The sequence below is a fragment of the Cygnus olor genome, chromosome 3 (assembly GCF_009769625.2).
Source record: "Cygnus olor isolate bCygOlo1 chromosome 3, bCygOlo1.pri.v2, whole genome shotgun sequence".
Classification (NCBI taxonomy): Eukaryota; Metazoa; Chordata; class Aves; order Anseriformes; family Anatidae; genus Cygnus; species Cygnus olor.
The window spans coordinates 15166321-15184193 of NC_049171.1; the positions used below are offsets into that span (position 1 = coordinate 15166321).

The window sequence follows — 17873 nt, forward strand, 5'->3', positions numbered from 1 at the left end:
CAGGTAAAAATTCCAGAACTTAATTAAACTCATTTCATATGCTGAATGGATTAGAGCTGAAACAGTGCAATGGATGAAGACAGTAATAGTACAATGCCCTTCAACACAATTTGTTTTTTCCAGGCATGGTGGGAACCTGCAGGAGCTCAGCCAGAAAGGAAATTAAAAGACACAGTAAAAATGTTCTGGGAACAGCATAGACAGAAAGGTCATTAAACAACTGTTTTGGTAAAGAAGTTAAGTTAGTAAATCCAACAAGTCTGAATTTCATTTAGTATTCAAGCCAGGTGAAAAGGTAAAAACAGTTTCTCTCTACTGAACACCACCACCTTACTATTGCACTTTTATCTGACCTACATTTGTGTTTAAATATGACCTTGGTTTTAGATCCAAACCCACTAGGGAGAGTCAACAGCTCTTGAGATCTAATGTCAATTTCTCCCATTCTGGCTGCATGTCTTGGTATTTGCTTCTCTGCCTCAGCGAATCAGTCAAAAGTAATCTAAAACATTTTTTTAGCCCTTTGAAGGGCTTTCTCAGGACTAGGTAGCATTTGTAAAACACTCATTTGGAAGAAATTTGGTATAGGAAGGGTCAAATTACAACAGATTAAGAAAACACTTATTTAAAAAAAAAAAAAAAAGTGCTCTGTATTAATTCAGACTCTAACACCACTCACAGACTATATGAGTATTTTGGACAACTCTGGTATTGCTCTACATGTATTTTATGCGTAATTTCTCTCAGTATCTCTATACGACAAAGAATTTTATTTTAACAACATGAGGATTTAATATCTGATTGTTTGAAGGCTGTTATGAATGAATGCCTCAACAAACTCATCCAAAACATAGGCCATACATTTCTAGAGCTGATTGAAGGTTACTTTGTTCCATACCTGTGGTCCTAAGTTAAGGTAACAGTCCACAGATAGCACTGGATGACTATAATTCTTCAATGAGAGGGGGAAGAAGCGATGGCTGTGATATTGGAGGTATTTTTCAAGAAGCAACTGAGCAGGTGCTGCCAAGAATGTATGCTTGCTGTCAGGAGCACAAATGTACTGAGCAGGTGAGATTGAAACTGGAGTGTCAGACACCTATGAGGAAAAACATTTCTGGCACAGATGAATCCTGATCAATCAAGTTGCACTTATCTGAATTTTAGTTTGTACAAAACACATCTCTATCCTATATATCTAAGATTTATATAAGAAGCAAAGTCATTCAGACAAAAATATCTGCTACCAAAAATGTTTCAGAGGTTCAAAGAATTATATTTGTATTTATAGAGTCTTTGGGGTTTCTTCTTTGAAACCAAAGTACTCCTAAATATGAAATCATGTGAAGATGAGTAATCAAATAGATATAGACAAAAAACTTATAGTGAATGGTTATCTGAATTGTAAAGAGATGCTTCAGGTAGTTTTGAAAGTTTTAAAGAAAATGATTACAAACTGGTGCATTTATACCGAGAATATTGTGGATTTCAGGAAGAAAGACAAAAAAGACATGTCAGACATACCCCATTACTGGCAACTGGTGATGCACCATAATACCTCAGCTCTCCTGGTTACAGGGTACAAAAGGGAAAACAGAATTTTAACAATGGTGAAACAGAGGTGCCAGTTCCCACCTTAGATTTAATGTGGAAAGATCTCTGTCCTCCTACTGCAATTTGCTTCTTCATGACACTGAAGTGATTGAACCGGCAGATGAGAAGGCCTGCACTGTGGACACGCAAGTTGAAGTCAACATCATCACACGTAAACCTGGGAAGAAGAAAATCATAGCAATTCAGAGCAATGTTTCTCATCACTGACTAACAAATACAAACATTCGTCTTTGATCTGTACAATAGAAAGGACAGGTGTTAAACATACAAACCCTCCATTCAGTAGCTATCAGTCAGGGAAAGAGGCTTCATCTTTGTAATAATAAATGAGTTCATTAACAATGGCTGGACTGAAATTTAGAAAATCAGAATGAGGGAAGAACCACTTACAGAGTAAAAGGACTGGAAACACAAGGGAAAGTTAAAGAAGAAAGGCATTAAAACGCCAGGGAAAAGACCTAGGAGTTAAATTATTTTATTTGCCTCTTCATACAATAATGCAGTCATAGAAAAAAGATACACAAATTACTACCCCAAATAAAGTCAAGGAAATTAACTCTTTTGACTTCCAAGGACATGGATGATAGACATTTGATCTTTGAAATTTGACATTTCAAATGTCTAGATGATAGACATTTGAAATGTATAGAGGTCTGATTACTCATTTTTTCCTTAGAATACAAATATCTGTGTTTTTTGTTTGTTTGTTTGTTTGTTTAATAGTCCTCTACAGAAATAATGTCATTCTGCATTAGAGACAAACTTATTTGAAGACAATTTCTCTTTCCTTAGTCTAACAGAACTGCTGAGACATAGGAATAAAGCACGCAGAATGAGGACAAACATCCTTGAGCTAAATTTGGCCCACTTCAAAAATAAAACGGACCAGAAGGTAAACTTCTAAAGCTGACTACATGCAAATCCTCTGGCCTTTGGGAAATTCAAACTCAGTTCTCCATTTTGAATGTAGATGTTACACAGGAAACAGGATGATGTGCAGAAGAACTGTGGGATTAACATCCAGGGCTTGGATTTAGGAGAGCTAAGCAGTTACTGCAACAGTGAGCATTAGTGAGAAAAATGATATTTGATTATATGTTTTGAAAACCTTCTCTTTGATCTACATGGATATTTGTTATCCCTGACTGTCAGTTCCTCTGTGTTTTAAAATATACCTTTTTCCTTGCCAGCTCAGCTCGGCATGTCATGTAATGGTTCGGCCTTAACAGCACCCCCATACAGCATTATGGTGAGCCACTCATGGATTAGAGACACAGACAGGAAATGGGTGGCGTGGTCTTGCATTCCTGACATTTTAGCATTGCTGCCTGTACTCATATCATTGTGTTTTATTGCACTGTCTTTCTCTCCATTAGCCCTTCATGTTGCTTAATAAGATAATACAGCTAGACAGCGTGGGAACACAGTTCTGTGCCAGAAGATGGATGGGAGCAAATTTAAAATGTTCTTTTAAAGTGTCAGACTGGTCATGATAAAAATTTAGGTCATCTGTTTAGCTAGACTAAAGGAAGCAGAAGCGCTTCCCCACAGTTACAAATAAACTCGGACTTCATAAGACATCTTCCTGAGACAGTTTTACTGAGAAGTGCAGCGGTGTTTGGTTATCCAAGTCTAGGTGCTCAGTGCCATTTTAGATTTTAGACTTGGGCTATCCCAAATAGCTCACAGAAAAATAAGTGTCTTAGATTTCATGTCATACCTGTCGGCCCCATGTGGACACATCCTGAGGTGCCAAAGTCTCACTTTAGACAAGTGAATCCCACCTTTAGAAATAGCTACTTCATTCTGTTGTGATAAATGCTTGTCCCTCAGAAACAGGAACAAAATCTGTTTCTTTCCCATAAATCAGTGATTTTCTATGAGAGGGTGTATTTAGTGAATACAATTCTGGTAACTGCGGTGATACTGTGTATGGCAGTACTTTAATCTGAAATACTATGTGAAATAATAAATGAAAAAAATGGGAATTCAGAGACAGAAGAATATGAGAAAAACCACTAATGTTAATGAGGTTCATTTACTCCTGAATTTGCTGATGAGCGTACAAGTAGTATGCTCCAATGTTTAGAATAGAACAGAACAGAACAGAATGGAACAGAATGGAACGGAACAGAATGGAATGGAATAGAACCATTAAGTTGGGAGGGGCCTTCAAGGATCATACAGTCCAACTGCCTGACCGCTTCAGGGCTGACCAAAAGTTAAGGAACATTACTGAGGGCATTATCCAAATGTCTCTTGAATGCTGACAGCCATGGGGCATCAATCATCCTGCAAGGAATCTTCTTCCAGTGTTTGACCACCTTCACAGTAAAGAAATTTGTCCTTTGTTGTGTTCTGTGTTGTGCTGCTCAGCATAAAAAGCCCAACTATACCTCAGTTCCATGTCAGAACAAGACTTGGCTATGTACCATCCAGACATATGGTGTTTACCAGAAGGCTGCTTGAACCAGACAACTGGTGGACTTGCACTACAGGTCACACTGCTGAATGCACTTTCTCTGTGATTCAGATATGACTGCTTATTTGAAACTATGGAGATTCATGTCCTTTTCGAACTGATGATACTTTGGGAAGGATTTGAACCTTCAATAAGAAAAAGAAAATCTGTTTGCTTCCTATTAACAATTTCCCCAAAAAGCTGACAGGAACATTTGTAAAACTTCCTTTATTTGGTTCATTGTCTTTTGAAAGATGCTATTTATTCACTTACCTGTTCTGATTGTACTGTACATTCTGTGTCAGATCAACATTTAGCATAATGAAATCATGTACATGGCAACAGGAGAAAGGCTCCTTGATCTCAGTACTGTTTGCTTTACTGGACCATTTCCTCATCCCAATTAAGGCATAGTGAGTGACATTGGGAGTTGCTTCAATACGTTGCAGAATTTGCTTCAAGGAAACATTCCTTTCAGTCCATGTATAGTCACTACAGTAATTAGGAAAATGTGTTAAAGTATCCAGAGAATAATCAGAATTTTAGTTATGTGAACAACAGTTCTCAACAGTCAAAAGTAGTTATGAGCATCAGGTAGATAACTTCAGTGTTGTTTTTCTTTATTACAATGTTTCACCTCTCACTCCAGGATAGAGTGAAAACTTACAATTAACTAATACTTATGCACTGGGGACTGATATACTAGGTCTGAAATTTATCTTAGATCTTTCAAAATATTTACTCAGGTTTGTAAACTTTTCAAGTTACCTGGATAACGTTTCAAATGACCACTGGAGGCTGCTGGCTTTGTGCCAGCAACTCCAGAGCAAAGCATAAGATCCTCCTAGCCTGCCACTCAAGTCCATAAATACCAAAGCTTTTGCTGACTTTAGTTCTCTTTCAAGGTTTGCTATAAATCCTGAATAACATTGTTATGTATGGGAGTAGACAGAAATATCTAGTACAAATAATGTTCTAAAGCAATGAAAATAAAAACGCTTGTTTGGGGATTTGGGGAAATAATGAAAGAGACACACAGACTGGGACTGACAAATGAGCCAGGGAAAATTAGATGCCCAATTTTCACAAAAATGTCTTTCAGCTTCCTTGGAAAAATCTGACAAAAATGTAAATTTGAATGCCTTTGTTTTCCCAGTGTATCAGGGATTGTTTAAAGAACTTGAAATTTTCAGTCCAAGTTATTCTAGTTTGAACCAGAGTCACACTATACAGCAAAGGCTGCAAGGCACTTAAATCCTCAGGGGACAGGAATGAAAAACAGGCACTAAACATTGTGCTATGCAAAGCCAGATATCTAAGGAAAACACTTCTTTCATTAGGCAAATATTATTCCGTGCTTGTACAGGGTAAAAGAAGTATATCAAACATGTCAGTTCAAAACTGATATGCAATGAAAGCTTAAAAGAGATCAGCTGAAAAAGCCTGTGTTCCTCTATTTACCTTTTCCTGTCTCCTGAACAATCAACTTCTACTGCATTCCACATAACACAAGAGTCATCTGAAATGACAATGAAAGGCCAAATATCCTGGGGTTTTATCCCCAGCTCCTCCTGCCGATTTCGTTCTAGCTCCAAGTTATGATAAGATAACTCTTTAATCAGGAAGTGTGCAGCACCTGAAACCAAGGACATAAACCATAAGATGAAAAGTAGGGACAGAAATTGTTTGCTTTTAGCTTGGAAATTTCTTAAAGGGAACATTTCTGCACCCCAGGGTATGACTCACTCTGAAGGTTTTAACACCCTGACACTCCCTGGGGCCAATCTCCTATGTCATTTGCTTTAAGTGACTTACAGGACCCCACTGGGAAGCATGCAAAATGAAGCCTTGACTTCTGTAGTAAAGATTTGTTAATGTCTTAAGGGTTTAGTCACCAATTCTTTTAACTTAAGAGATATTTGCCTCCACTATCATATCTTAGTGGGAACATCTAGAAATGATTAATTAACTGGACAAGCACAGGAACAATTTCCCTTGACTGTCTACTTTGAATGTTTGTCACTGCTGCTGTCTACAAATTGTTCCAGATGTAAAGCAAGGTGCTGAATATTTCACAGGTGTTATATTGACAGAATCTACCTAAGACATGTACGTAATCTGCATGCTTACTAATCTTCTCCCATCTCTGTTCTCCCACACACACATCTGAGACTGCAGTAGAGGGCTTCCAGCCTCACAAATTCACATGATCCACTTCTGTGAGATCCTGTAGTTCTCTCCTCTACCAATAAGCCTGAGCACAATTCAGTTGAAAAAACAGAAGCATGTAGTGATATTTGAGGCTCCCCTTGCTACCTGAGATATCCACACAGAACTAGCAGTGACACAGGCTTCTGGAAATAGCACACAATTTACTTAAAAAAAAAAAAAAAAAAAAGGAGAGGAGGTAACTCCGTCTGAATTAACCACCTTCATTTCCATTTAAAATCAGTAGTGAAAAGTAAATATTTCTATGATATGATTCATCTAGCTTGTTCTAGGTGACCAGGATTAAGTGAATGGCACCTGAGACTGTGACACATTGTCTTCAAAGAGAATCCAGGTCACCAGATCAGATATGGTAGCTACCAGGTGTATATCTACATTTCACTGATGAATAACACCACCTCAAGGGCCCAAATCATGTGTTCTCATTTGTTAGAACTTTTGGCTATACTTACCTACTCCTGCACTATTGAAAATGCTTGGAAGAACAAGCATGATGTGGTTGGGCCAGTACTTCTTATATATGGCCATTTCATATTCCTTGACAACTAAAACGTGCAAGTGACTGGCTCCATCCATTGCATGGTATAAATTGAAAAGTCCATGTTCATGACGCCCAGTGGTGGGAGTAAAAGTGGGGCTTTTTATGTAATCTTCATTCTGTAAATAAATAGAAATGTGAGTTTCTGCATTAAGCTGGATGATGTTTAAACAAGGAGAAACAAATCTGTCAGTAGAGTCAGATTCAGTGACTCTACATTGCTACATTTTAAATTAGCTTAATAGGAAAATAAGCACGAGTTGGGAAAAAGAAAACTCTATTAGCCTCTTTGACTGGTGAGAGTGTGGTGGACAGGACAGTCTTGCTAAAAACTTGACTTGTCAAATGCACATGGACCTTGAGGCTAGATCTGGTAAAGGATTCAGGTCCATATGACATAAGATAGTAAGAAACATCTTAGTCCAAAACTGCAATACAAGTCTTATGACTGGCTATCATCCAAACTTGAATGCATTTAAACTCACTAGGTACCTTCAAGTCTGATAGTACAGCTCCTAAGAGGCCTGTTTCTACAGACTTCCAGGACTATTCCAGTCAGTGCAACTGATTTCAGCCTGGTCCCTACTAAGACCATTAAGGACGCAGAATAAATGTGTGCCTCTTCACAGAGACTCTCCAAAGCCCTCACAATTAAGAAGACCAGATTTAAAACTGCCAAAGTGTAACATGGTGGGTTTGATGCCCATGGAGTTCTACAAAGGGGAAATTAAAACACATTGAGAAAAAAAAATTGTAAGGGTTTCATAATCTAGATTTATATCTCATAGCACTTTTCAAGCTTGCAGAAAGACTGAAGGCACCATTTTGGAGAAGACGAACAAAGAAGCAAAGAAAGAATAAGCAGTTTTGGCAAACTCTTAGAGCAAGCCACTAGCAGAAGCAAGAAAAGAATCCACAGGGACCCAATGCATACCCAATGCACCTAGCCAAGCACAAGCTTACTGAAGTTTCGTCCTCACATTGTACAGTTGCTGCTGGGTTGCTGGCTGGGGTCTCCCATTTCAATCTTGAGCTGGGCATAAATGCCCAAACTGTGAGGTCATATTGATTGATTATCGTTTGTTGGAAGCAGCTTATTTTCTCAAAGATAGAAGTGCTACCACTTACTATTGTTCCACAAATTGTTCCAATAATCCAGGCAGTGTGGCCTGAACCATTCAGAGCTTCATCATAAGCATAGATATTAGGAGTCTCTGTAAAGGCCAGCATTCAAGATTGCATAGCCTGTCAGATGGATGATCATATAAAGTGTTTTCTGCAAGAGCGCCCTGCAATTCCTTGTACAGTTTTAAAGCCATGACAAAGATTCTTTGAAAGACTTGCTTGTTTACGAAAGCATTTGAGCATTTATGCAAAATAGGATAGATAATCTACTGTCATTTTCTACAACAAAATAAATGTTTCCTTACAGTAAACAGTTTGACAAATGAAACTATGTCGCTGAGGCTCATTGCTGAAACCATTCTCACTTTAACATCTTAAACTCATAACCAAAGAACTTTTGCCCCAGATTAAGAACCTATGTACTGAAGGATCAGCCTTGGCAATGAGCAAAAGAAAAAATTTATTAGCGGTTTGACAGCTTTGCTTCATGTCTTCCTTTCTGGCAGAAAATACAAGCTTGGTGTCAGGACATCCTTATTATCTCTTGATAGCAGGACCAGAAGTGTAAAGAATCCTAATTCAACAAATTTAAAAATTGGTCATGTTGCTCTCCCATACATGGACATAAATACAATAATCCATCTACCTTATCTGTGACTAGTGGTAGTCTCATGCTTTCCAATTGTCTTCCTGGCTGGCTAAAGACAAAATGATGTTCCTTTGACTTTGGAATGATAAAATGCAGCTGGATCTCTTCTCCCAGCATGGAATAGGAAAAGGCAAATGCGTGCAGAGTGGATTCATAAAGCTGAGAATGGAAAAAAAAAATAATAATTCCAGTGGTTAGAGTCAAACATTTCCTACAAGGTCTTGCTGTGGTTAATACACATTCATAATATTACAAAAAACATAACAATCACTTACTGTATTGCACTATATTTTACCTAATGATTCACTATGTGTTAAGCATATGATTATGATATATTACACTGATGATATTACCCCTATGATATATTACACTGAGAAAAAAAAAAAAAAGAAAAAAAAAGTTGTGGCTCCCTCTTTTGAAACCATTGTTTCGGCTTTGTATGCAGATAGTACCGATACTTACAGGACACTTGCTGCTTTCAGAAATGCTATCTGACACATAAAAAACAGTGTTAGCATTGCTAATACATTCTTCCTCACATTCTAATAGTCAGGAAATTGAAGAGTCACACTGAGCAATAACAACCTATATGCCATTTATAAAATACTCTATACTTCAATACTGCAGTTTCAGAAGTAACATCTTTTGTGGTAACTCAGATCAAAATGTAAGGAAGTCCCAGTGTGAAAAGTTTACTGGGAGAGCAGTTTTCACTGGTATTGTACATGTAGACTGCTCATAACAGCACTGAAATAAGTTAGTGTAGATGAGGTGAGGAACAGTCCTGTGAAGTACCCATATCTGCAGTCTGGTCAAGGCAGGCAAACCCCAAGAAATAACAAAATCTGTCGATCAGCACTTTCTTTGTTTTTAATACATAGATACAGTTTGTAAACTAATTCAGATACAGTGAATGAACACAAAACTGAGTTCGGTCTGTCTGTATCAGTTTTTGTTCTGAAGAGTAGTATCTGGAAACCTTTACCTGGTACCTGGGATTGAAACCCATATACTGATGGCACTGTTCACAGTGATGATAGGTGTTATATGCTGCATACTTGGATAATCTCATTCTAGTTGTTTGACGGCGTGTATACATATCCTCCTGTCTCCTGCTCATTGACCTATCTATTTAAAAAAGAAACGACATAGATGTAGCATGTATTCAAGTCCAGAATGTATTCCCTTACGACGGACTGTTTCTATCATTTTATCTTATAGGAAAAATGGCATGAGTAAATAAATGCAAACAAAATAGGAATTTATTCTGATGTGTTTTATAAATTAATGCGTACACCAAAGAGCACTACAAAGATGTATCTGCAAGTTCATGATTATGATAGTTCTGTAGAAATGTACATAAAGCTGAGGCATAAGCAAAGCTAGATTATTAAAATTATTATTGCTGCTGCTGTTATTACTGGTTGAACACTTTGAAAATTAATAAATAGTAAAAAAGGGTCTTAAGACAGACATCTGCAGTCCTGTGATGGACATCACAGTAATTAAGAGAAATGAACTCAATAAACTTACTGATGTTGCTTTTTAACATATAACCACATTAAATAAAAAGTTTTCTTTTGTGGGAGACAGAAGAAAGACGAGATTTAATGATAACCTATGATGAGAACACCTACCTATGCAGAGTTGAGACCATGACTACATGAGCTCCATGCAGCCTTTAAATGGGAATCATTTCTGTTGAAAAGGGCTTATGTTATGTCACCTGGCCAAACACTTCATTCAAATTTTCAGCATCAGATCAGGTTGCTCTTGTCCTATCAATTTTAAAAATTACTAAGTATAGATTTTCCACAGTCTCTCTGGGCAACTTGCTCCAGAATTTGATCACTCTTATTCTGGAAGTATTTTTCATACTATCTGCTTGTATTTTCCCATGTTGCACCTTGTGTCTGTTGTCGCTTGTACTTACACTGTGTATCTATATTAGTTTGTGAATACAAGCTCCCATTATGAAGCAGTAATCAAATGGCCCTGTGAGACTTTTCCAGACTTAACAAACCCCATTCTCTCTGCTTTTCTATGTACATCATGTGCTTCGGGCCTCTATCCATCTTGGTGGCTACCCACTAGATGCACTTCTGTATGGCAAAGCCTTTCTCGTACTGGGAAGACCAAAACTTGACACAATACCCTAGATGTGGTCTTAAAAATGCAAGGCATAGAGGAATAATCACTTTCTTTGAGTTCCTTGCTAGATTTGTAGTAGGTTATTTTAGTAAGCCAATAACTCAATGGAGAACTGGTGACTCATGTTCAAATTGCTGTCTAGAGGATCAGAAGGTTACTTTCTATATAGATAGTCCCATGCCTGTACAGGTACAGAGGGTTATTCCACCCCTAGTGCAGGATTTTGTATTTGCATTTGTTGAACTGTGTGAGGTTCCTATGAACCCATTTCTTCAGCCTGTCATGGTCTCTCTGAACAGCAGTGCTGCCTTCTAGCATATTGACTGCTCCCCCAACTTAGTATTATCCATGAACTTGCTAAGGTTGCGTTCTGTCCCTTTGACCAGGTTATTAATGTCAATCTTAAACAGCATTTGCCCTACTGAGTCCCTGGGTGTTACCGTGTGTAAGTATTTGGCCACAAGAGTGATCACAGGGCTGGAGCCTAGACATGGCTTGCAGGGGGGTTTGTTCCGTAATTGTTTGGGGGACTGAGGGTAGGCTGACTAGGGTATATTTGCTTCAATCTTTCTTCTTGTCCTGTATAGGAAAGGCATGGTATTTGCCTTTTTCCAGTCACCAAGAAACCCCAACAATTGTCATTACCTTTAAAGATGATAGACAGGAACCTTACAACAGGAGCTGGATGTTGGCCAGCTCCATTGGAATGCTTGGATGCATCCTACCCAGTCTCGTGGGCTTGTGTATGTCCAGCTGGCTTATGTACAGGCCATAGTAAGAGGTTTGTTTCACCTGGCTGTAGACATTTTCATTTATTAATTTGCCTGTAAGCTAGATGAGTGTTACAGCCCACAGAAAGCAGCAGACACATCTAGCCTTTAATTGACCTGACCTACCTTACATGTATACTTTATCATGAGATAAATTTTACTTTAGAAGAGCTTACTTCTCATGAAAGATTTTTAAGGGAGTCCAGAGGACTAATTCACACTTCAGTACTCCAGTAATCTAGATGCATTTCACCATTTCCGAAACCTAAACTAAATAAACCTATAAACACTTTTAAGAACACAAATTCAAGTACATAACTAATGCATGTCACTACATTGCTACAAAACAAGACAAAGTTATTACACAAAAACATTCAAATATACAATTCTTTTTGTGGGATCATAACTTTTTCAATGAGACACTACCCATTTAGCATTCCATAAACTATTGATAAGTTTCATACTCTGGTGTTTCATCTAACAAACTACAAATCTCTTTCCATTATTACCTAGTCAAGTGCAATTCTGATTTCATTCTGTTTAAAATCAACAGAATTATCACATTAAAACCAAATGAATACATATATCTATGCCATTCTAGATTTTTCAAATTCTAACCTTCACTGTTTATTGTCTGAAGCTTGGAACAAATCAGACTTGCATCTTCATATTTCGGGTCATGGATAGTGTAGTTAAAAGGGATCTTCTTAAATGTCTCCAAATCTGGCCACGTATCTCCAGGTTGATGGTAGCATTGATCAGATTCTTCTTTTATGTCTATGGAATTATTGAAAAATAAAAATTCATGGAATTACAATTTTAAACATTCTTTATATTGTTATAGAAGGTTTTGTTATGCCTACAATTCTTAAACGATTTTTTTTATTTCATCATTCTGATGAAGCAATATTATTATGCATAAAGACGTGCACCTTTGAACAAACGAACCTCATACGTCAAGAAAATTCTGGCTTTTAAATGTTTCTTTTAATTCTAAGACCTTGATAATCTTATTATAACAGTTGGTGGAATTATAATGAAAACAATGTCAAGGTCCTGGTAAGTCTGATCTACCTGGATCCAGGCCTTTGCAGTCTTTCCACACCACATTTGTGAACTCTGTTGAGGAAAGATACTTTATTCCCATTAAGGAAAAGAAACCTTGCTTCGGAAATCACAGTATTAACTCCAGTGCAGAGTTAAAGCTTACCATACCTTCTAGTGATAAGACTAGAGTAGTCAAAGAGAATGTGCAGTGAAATCAGGCCTTTTTTTGGAACAGGTGAAAAAGAGCACTAGTCCAATGAAATACTTTTCTACCCTTGTCAAGAAGATGAAGGGTCTGATGAGTAAAATGGACAGTATAAAATATTTCAATAACGTAAAACAATTACAAAGGTGAACAGCATCAAATATGCAGGCAAATTACTTCTTGAATTAACATAACAAATGTCTACACTTTCCAGAAGCAAATATTTTCATATCAAGAACTTACTAATGTTGATTTCTTCCTCATCATAAACATCGACTTCTGTCAGTCTGATCAGCATTCTGGACAAAATACTGAGGAACTGCAGATAGGCACCCGTTTTCCCTATCTGTAAATATATAAATCAGAAAATATGAAACAAAACTTTCATTTTCATCTGGAAATTGCACCTGCAGTGAAACTTTTGGTGTTTGCATATCCCTATACTTGTATATTCCTAAGCAAAAATGACATGCTTAAATGTCCAACACTTCTATGCTCTCTATGCAGGAAACTAGTTTGGAAAATGTGTTTTATATCACAGGTCTAGTCTGACAAGCTAGAATTTTCTCTCTTTCTTCTGTAGTTGCTGCATTGGCAGTGAACTTCTAAAAATTCATATAAACTCAAAAAATGTTCCAAAAATTGCTCCTCTATATACAAGATATCTAAAGAATTACTTCAACCCTTTCATACTTGTACAATTCATCAGCACACTGACTGCTGTTGAAGTACACTGACTATCCTGAAGAAGTGGCATACCTCTACTGGAGAACTTGTGCAGGCCACATCCACTCCTGGAGGACCTGGCATATGTAATAATGTGTTGTTTCACCTCTTGAGCTGAAAAGACATTATTTTCCTTCCACTGTTTCCAAACTACCATTTAAAAGTATGTTTTAAAAATATTTTAAGACTGTAGCTTTAACTTTTCTTTTTTTACCAACACAAAATACGTATTTTCTCTTCCTTACACCCAACTGTATCGCTGTCCTTTTATAGTTTGTTTGTTTAGCTGAAAGGCGTAAGCTGCAGCCAGGGATTTACTCAATTAATTGCTCTGTGTCTTCCACACAAAGTTTTTGATGACAACATCAAGTAAATAATGCCATATCTAAGCAGACAGCTTTGCAAACCAATACATTTTAACAGGGAGCAGTACATAAGGGGTTTCAATGAGCAAAAAGAGACCAGCAAACTCCTTTCATTCTCACAGGAGAATACAGAGTGAGGTTAAAACGTAGATCCACTATGGCACGTTCTCCTGATGCAACTGTCTGATTTTGGACTACATCTACATTACTGCTGAATTGAAAGTCCAGCTTTCACTGCCATTACTTTTAGGACATGTCAGAAGCATAGGGTGTTGAATTACTAAAAATAGTATTGTATTTAATATTTTCCATGAAATTAATTTTTTTATTTTTTATTTTTTCATTTAAGGCTCTGCAGACGAAGCAAGAGCAAGTAAGCATTTATTTTGTCAAAGTTCAGTGTCTGTTGCTTTTAATAAATCAGATTGCACATGAAGCATTTTTTTGCCAAGGGTGGAAAAGGGTCCCCTGTTCACTGCTGAGGGTTAAATAAGCCTTTCAGGTGCACTTGGTAGACCTTTGTATTAGCACACAACCCCATGTTATCCAGGGGTAACACAGAAAAAATGTGACTTTGAATAGAGGATATTAGAGCATGGGCTATACTCAGCCCACAGACCAGGTGTTACTGACACCCAGTATAGGTTTTCATGCAAAATCCCTTAAGACTGATGAAACTCATTCTACTGACCTTGGAATAAGGCTCTAAGGTTCACTGGAATGGCTATTTATTGATAAAGCAGACAAAGAACATTTTATCTTCCCACATCTGAGGCAAACTTGATCATAATTTGTTCCGTTAGAAAATGTTTTCTACATTTTTTCTCACGTCAGAGATTACCTTTATATGCCATTATGAACGTACTCTTTTTAAGTGCCTCCCACCATCTTTTCATTAAGCACTGGGTGGCCTGACAGATTAAGAGCTCCCTAATTTTGAACAAATGAGAGACGAATTGTCAAAAGTACACAGCCGTAATTCCTAATCTTTTTGAGGTATATATTTAGAATTGTCAACAGATCAACAGGCTGAAAACCTTACTTTTCCCTTTCGGTAACTGTTTAAAACTTTCTCTGTACATGTATTTTTCCTTTCCCTCAGGAAACAGGTTTTCACCAATGGTTTTCAACAATGTATCTGGGGTCAGCAGGCTACTGCTAAGTGGTACTTGGATGAAAGCTGTCAATTGTCAATTGACTCAAATATACAAAGCTGTAGGGTCACAAATTGGAAATGTTGAAAACCACAGAGCTAAAATACTACTCCCAAACTAGGAAAATAAAACATATGCACTTTTGATATTCTGTGCATCACATCTCACCCAATCTGTCATATAAAAACTGCCTAAGACAATGCTGTGAGCTTTATGGACTGTTAGATATTTGCAGCACTGTATGGAAAATGCTGGTGGGAATGGGCAGAAATCTCTCATTTTCAGGATCTTTTTTTTGTCAGCAGAGAGCTCAGGCTGAACACGACAACATTCATATTTTGACTCCACTCAGTTGCACATTTACCTGCATTTTTCTGCTGAAGAACTGAATTGCTGTAATACAGAACACTTTTCTCAGTTCATTTAGAAAACAAGAAAAAAGAAAAATGACTTTTTATTGACAATCAACGTTTACTCCAGAAGGGAAGAGCCCTGAATTCGTAGCATGCCCAGATGGGTAAATGTGCCTTTAAATTTAATAATATTGTTTTCTATATGCACCATCTCTAGACAAAACAGAAATGCAAAAAGTGTCTTTGATTGTTTGAAAGTATGGAGTAGTTGTCAATAAACAGAGCTTCCAGATCTCTCTGAAGAGTTCTCATCTCATCTGTCACTGCCCCTCTTTTGGATCAGTTTTATGGGGCATCTGCAAAGAGATCCTGCAAGCAGGATAAGGCACTTGGGGGCCAGACATACTCAAATAATGGAAGTCTTACACTTTTTTTTTTTTTTTCTGGCTATCTGAATATGGAAGACAGGAAGTATGATGAATTAGACTCCAAAGAAAATCACGGAAGATTAAGAAGCAAAAATCTCAAATCTTGAGAAAACTTATGATAACCAGGGATTGTGGGTCCTGCAAAGATTTTGTTTTTTGGTTTCTATTTGTATCCTAAATGCAAGGTGTGATTTGGCCTATGAGAAACTAAGAGTATGTTTACTCTGCAGTTCTTCATTCACAAAGAGTGTTGTGGGACACGAGCACGAGGAAAGAATACGAATTCAAATTCTTCCTGCAGAAAATTCTAGAGATATGAAGGTCCATTTTTTTTGTGTGTGTCAAAGACACATAGTGCCTATGGGAGTGAAAAGTTATTTTGACCACTGAACTGTACTTTCCATAAATATCTATGATAAGCTGAAAATAAACTGTCTAAGAACCAGAGACAGAGAGACTCCAGTCAGAGAAATTGCATGTGTGCCTCCACATTTATTCATACAAAGGACATTCAAAAGTGTTGTTGTAGCAGGTCTAACACTAATTATTTCCTTTATTTTTTTAACTTGTTCCAGACCCTGGACATCAGGACCACTGGAAGTACTTTATTACTCTTACATGTTGATAGAAAGCACCAAAAGATTTCAGTCTTCATATTTGGAGAAATATGGCAAAGGGGAAATAATTCCATAAGGCTTTTCTGTTTTAATTTCCAGGCGAGATAGTTCTTCACATGCCACAGCAGTGGTTTTCAGACTGTGGTCTGTAAACCAGAAGTGATTCATAGAAAATATGCTGATGGTCCACAGACAGCTGGTCATATGGTGCTGGCTCTTCTCCTTGTTTCCACTTGCTATGTTCTGCTAAAAGACAGCTAACAAAAGATATATTAAATATTTCCCTAATACTTTTATTACATTAGAAGAATGGCATATAAGCCCATTGTAGTAAAATTTTAATACGAGTAGAGGAAATCCAAAATGTATCTAAGTTTTTAGTGAGATCAATACTTGAAGATCCTCTTTTTCAGGATTTATCAACAGCTTATAATGCAGAAACTCCAAGCACTCAGTAAGGATTAAATATAACAAACTTGCTTTCAATTTGAAGCTACAGAAAAGAAAAACAAAATATTGGAATGATACAGTGGAAAGTCTACAACATCATTTCATTCCAAAGGATGCACTCAGACCATTGCTTAACTTCTTAGCCCAATGTTTTATTAGTATTTTAATTGATGTCAAGAGGCACCTTTCAGGATCAGAATCACTTGTGTTTGAGAATTTAATCACCTGTGTGGATAGATGAAAAGCAGCCTTATGGCAGAACATTTTGACCAGTCCAGAGGGTAAAATGTCTCTGTGAGAGAAAGGTAAGTGTATTTTACTACTGATTGTCTTGACAGTGAGAATTATAATTTTGGTTCACTAGTATGTCTAGTTTTCTTCCTGTGTTTGTTTCATGTTTTTTCATTCTAACCAACAAATTTCTTCCTGATTTTAATTTTAATAAAGTAATTTCTGTCTAATGAAGAAAACAACTACTTCCTAATTTTTGAAAAAGAACCCTAATACTTTGTCTGAGATGTTATCAATCCTCCAATAGGTACTGTCTAATAATTGTTTTTCATTGAGAAGATGCCACAGTTTTCTGCCTATATCTCTTCATGCATTAATCATGAGTCCATGTAACATGATAGTACTATCGATCGCACGTGAGCAAAACCTATTTCAGTAAGGAAAATTCCCCAAAAGAGAAGGGAAATTCTTATTTCTGTAAATTTTATTGTAACTACACCCTAGAAGAGATCCTGTATTGTTATACCTTAAACCAATAAACAGTCAACATACATTTACAGCTCTTTTTGAGGCTTACAGGTGTTTTTAGTACTTTGGGAGGTTAAAATACCAAAGGAAGCAAAGCTGCTTTTTCCCACCTAATGAAATTAAGATATACCCCTAAACTGTGAATTGTGATATCAGTGTGTGAATTTGTTCTGTGTCAAACATGTATATTCTTCAGAAAGAACTGGAAAATATAAATTGGATATAAATGTGA

General features: G+C 37.0%; 1 protein-coding gene across 5 annotated transcripts in view; it reads right to left on the reverse strand.

The window, feature by feature from the left end:
* GREB1 (growth regulating estrogen receptor binding 1) overlaps positions 1–17873 on the reverse strand; it is a 97647-nt gene that overhangs the window by 5089 nt on the left and 74685 nt on the right. For 4 of the 5 annotated variants that reach the window (XM_040552115.1, XM_040552112.1, XM_040552113.1 and 1 more), the window contains 9 exons: positions 13033–13135; positions 12156–12314; positions 9602–9744; positions 8614–8775; positions 6757–6961; positions 5537–5711; positions 4349–4567; positions 1636–1771; positions 899–1099 (listed from right to left, as the gene is read on the reverse strand). In XM_040552115.1, the coding sequence (XP_040408049.1) occupies positions 899–1099; positions 1636–1771; positions 4349–4567; positions 5537–5711; positions 6757–6961; positions 8614–8775; positions 9602–9744; positions 12156–12314; positions 13033–13135 (1503 nt within the window). Of the gene's footprint in view, positions 1–898; positions 1100–1635; positions 1772–4348; positions 4568–5536; positions 5712–6756; positions 6962–8613; positions 8776–9601; positions 9745–12155; positions 12315–13032; positions 13136–13694; positions 16690–17873 lie in introns of those variants that run through there. The other variant, XM_040552116.1, reaches the window with a different exon arrangement.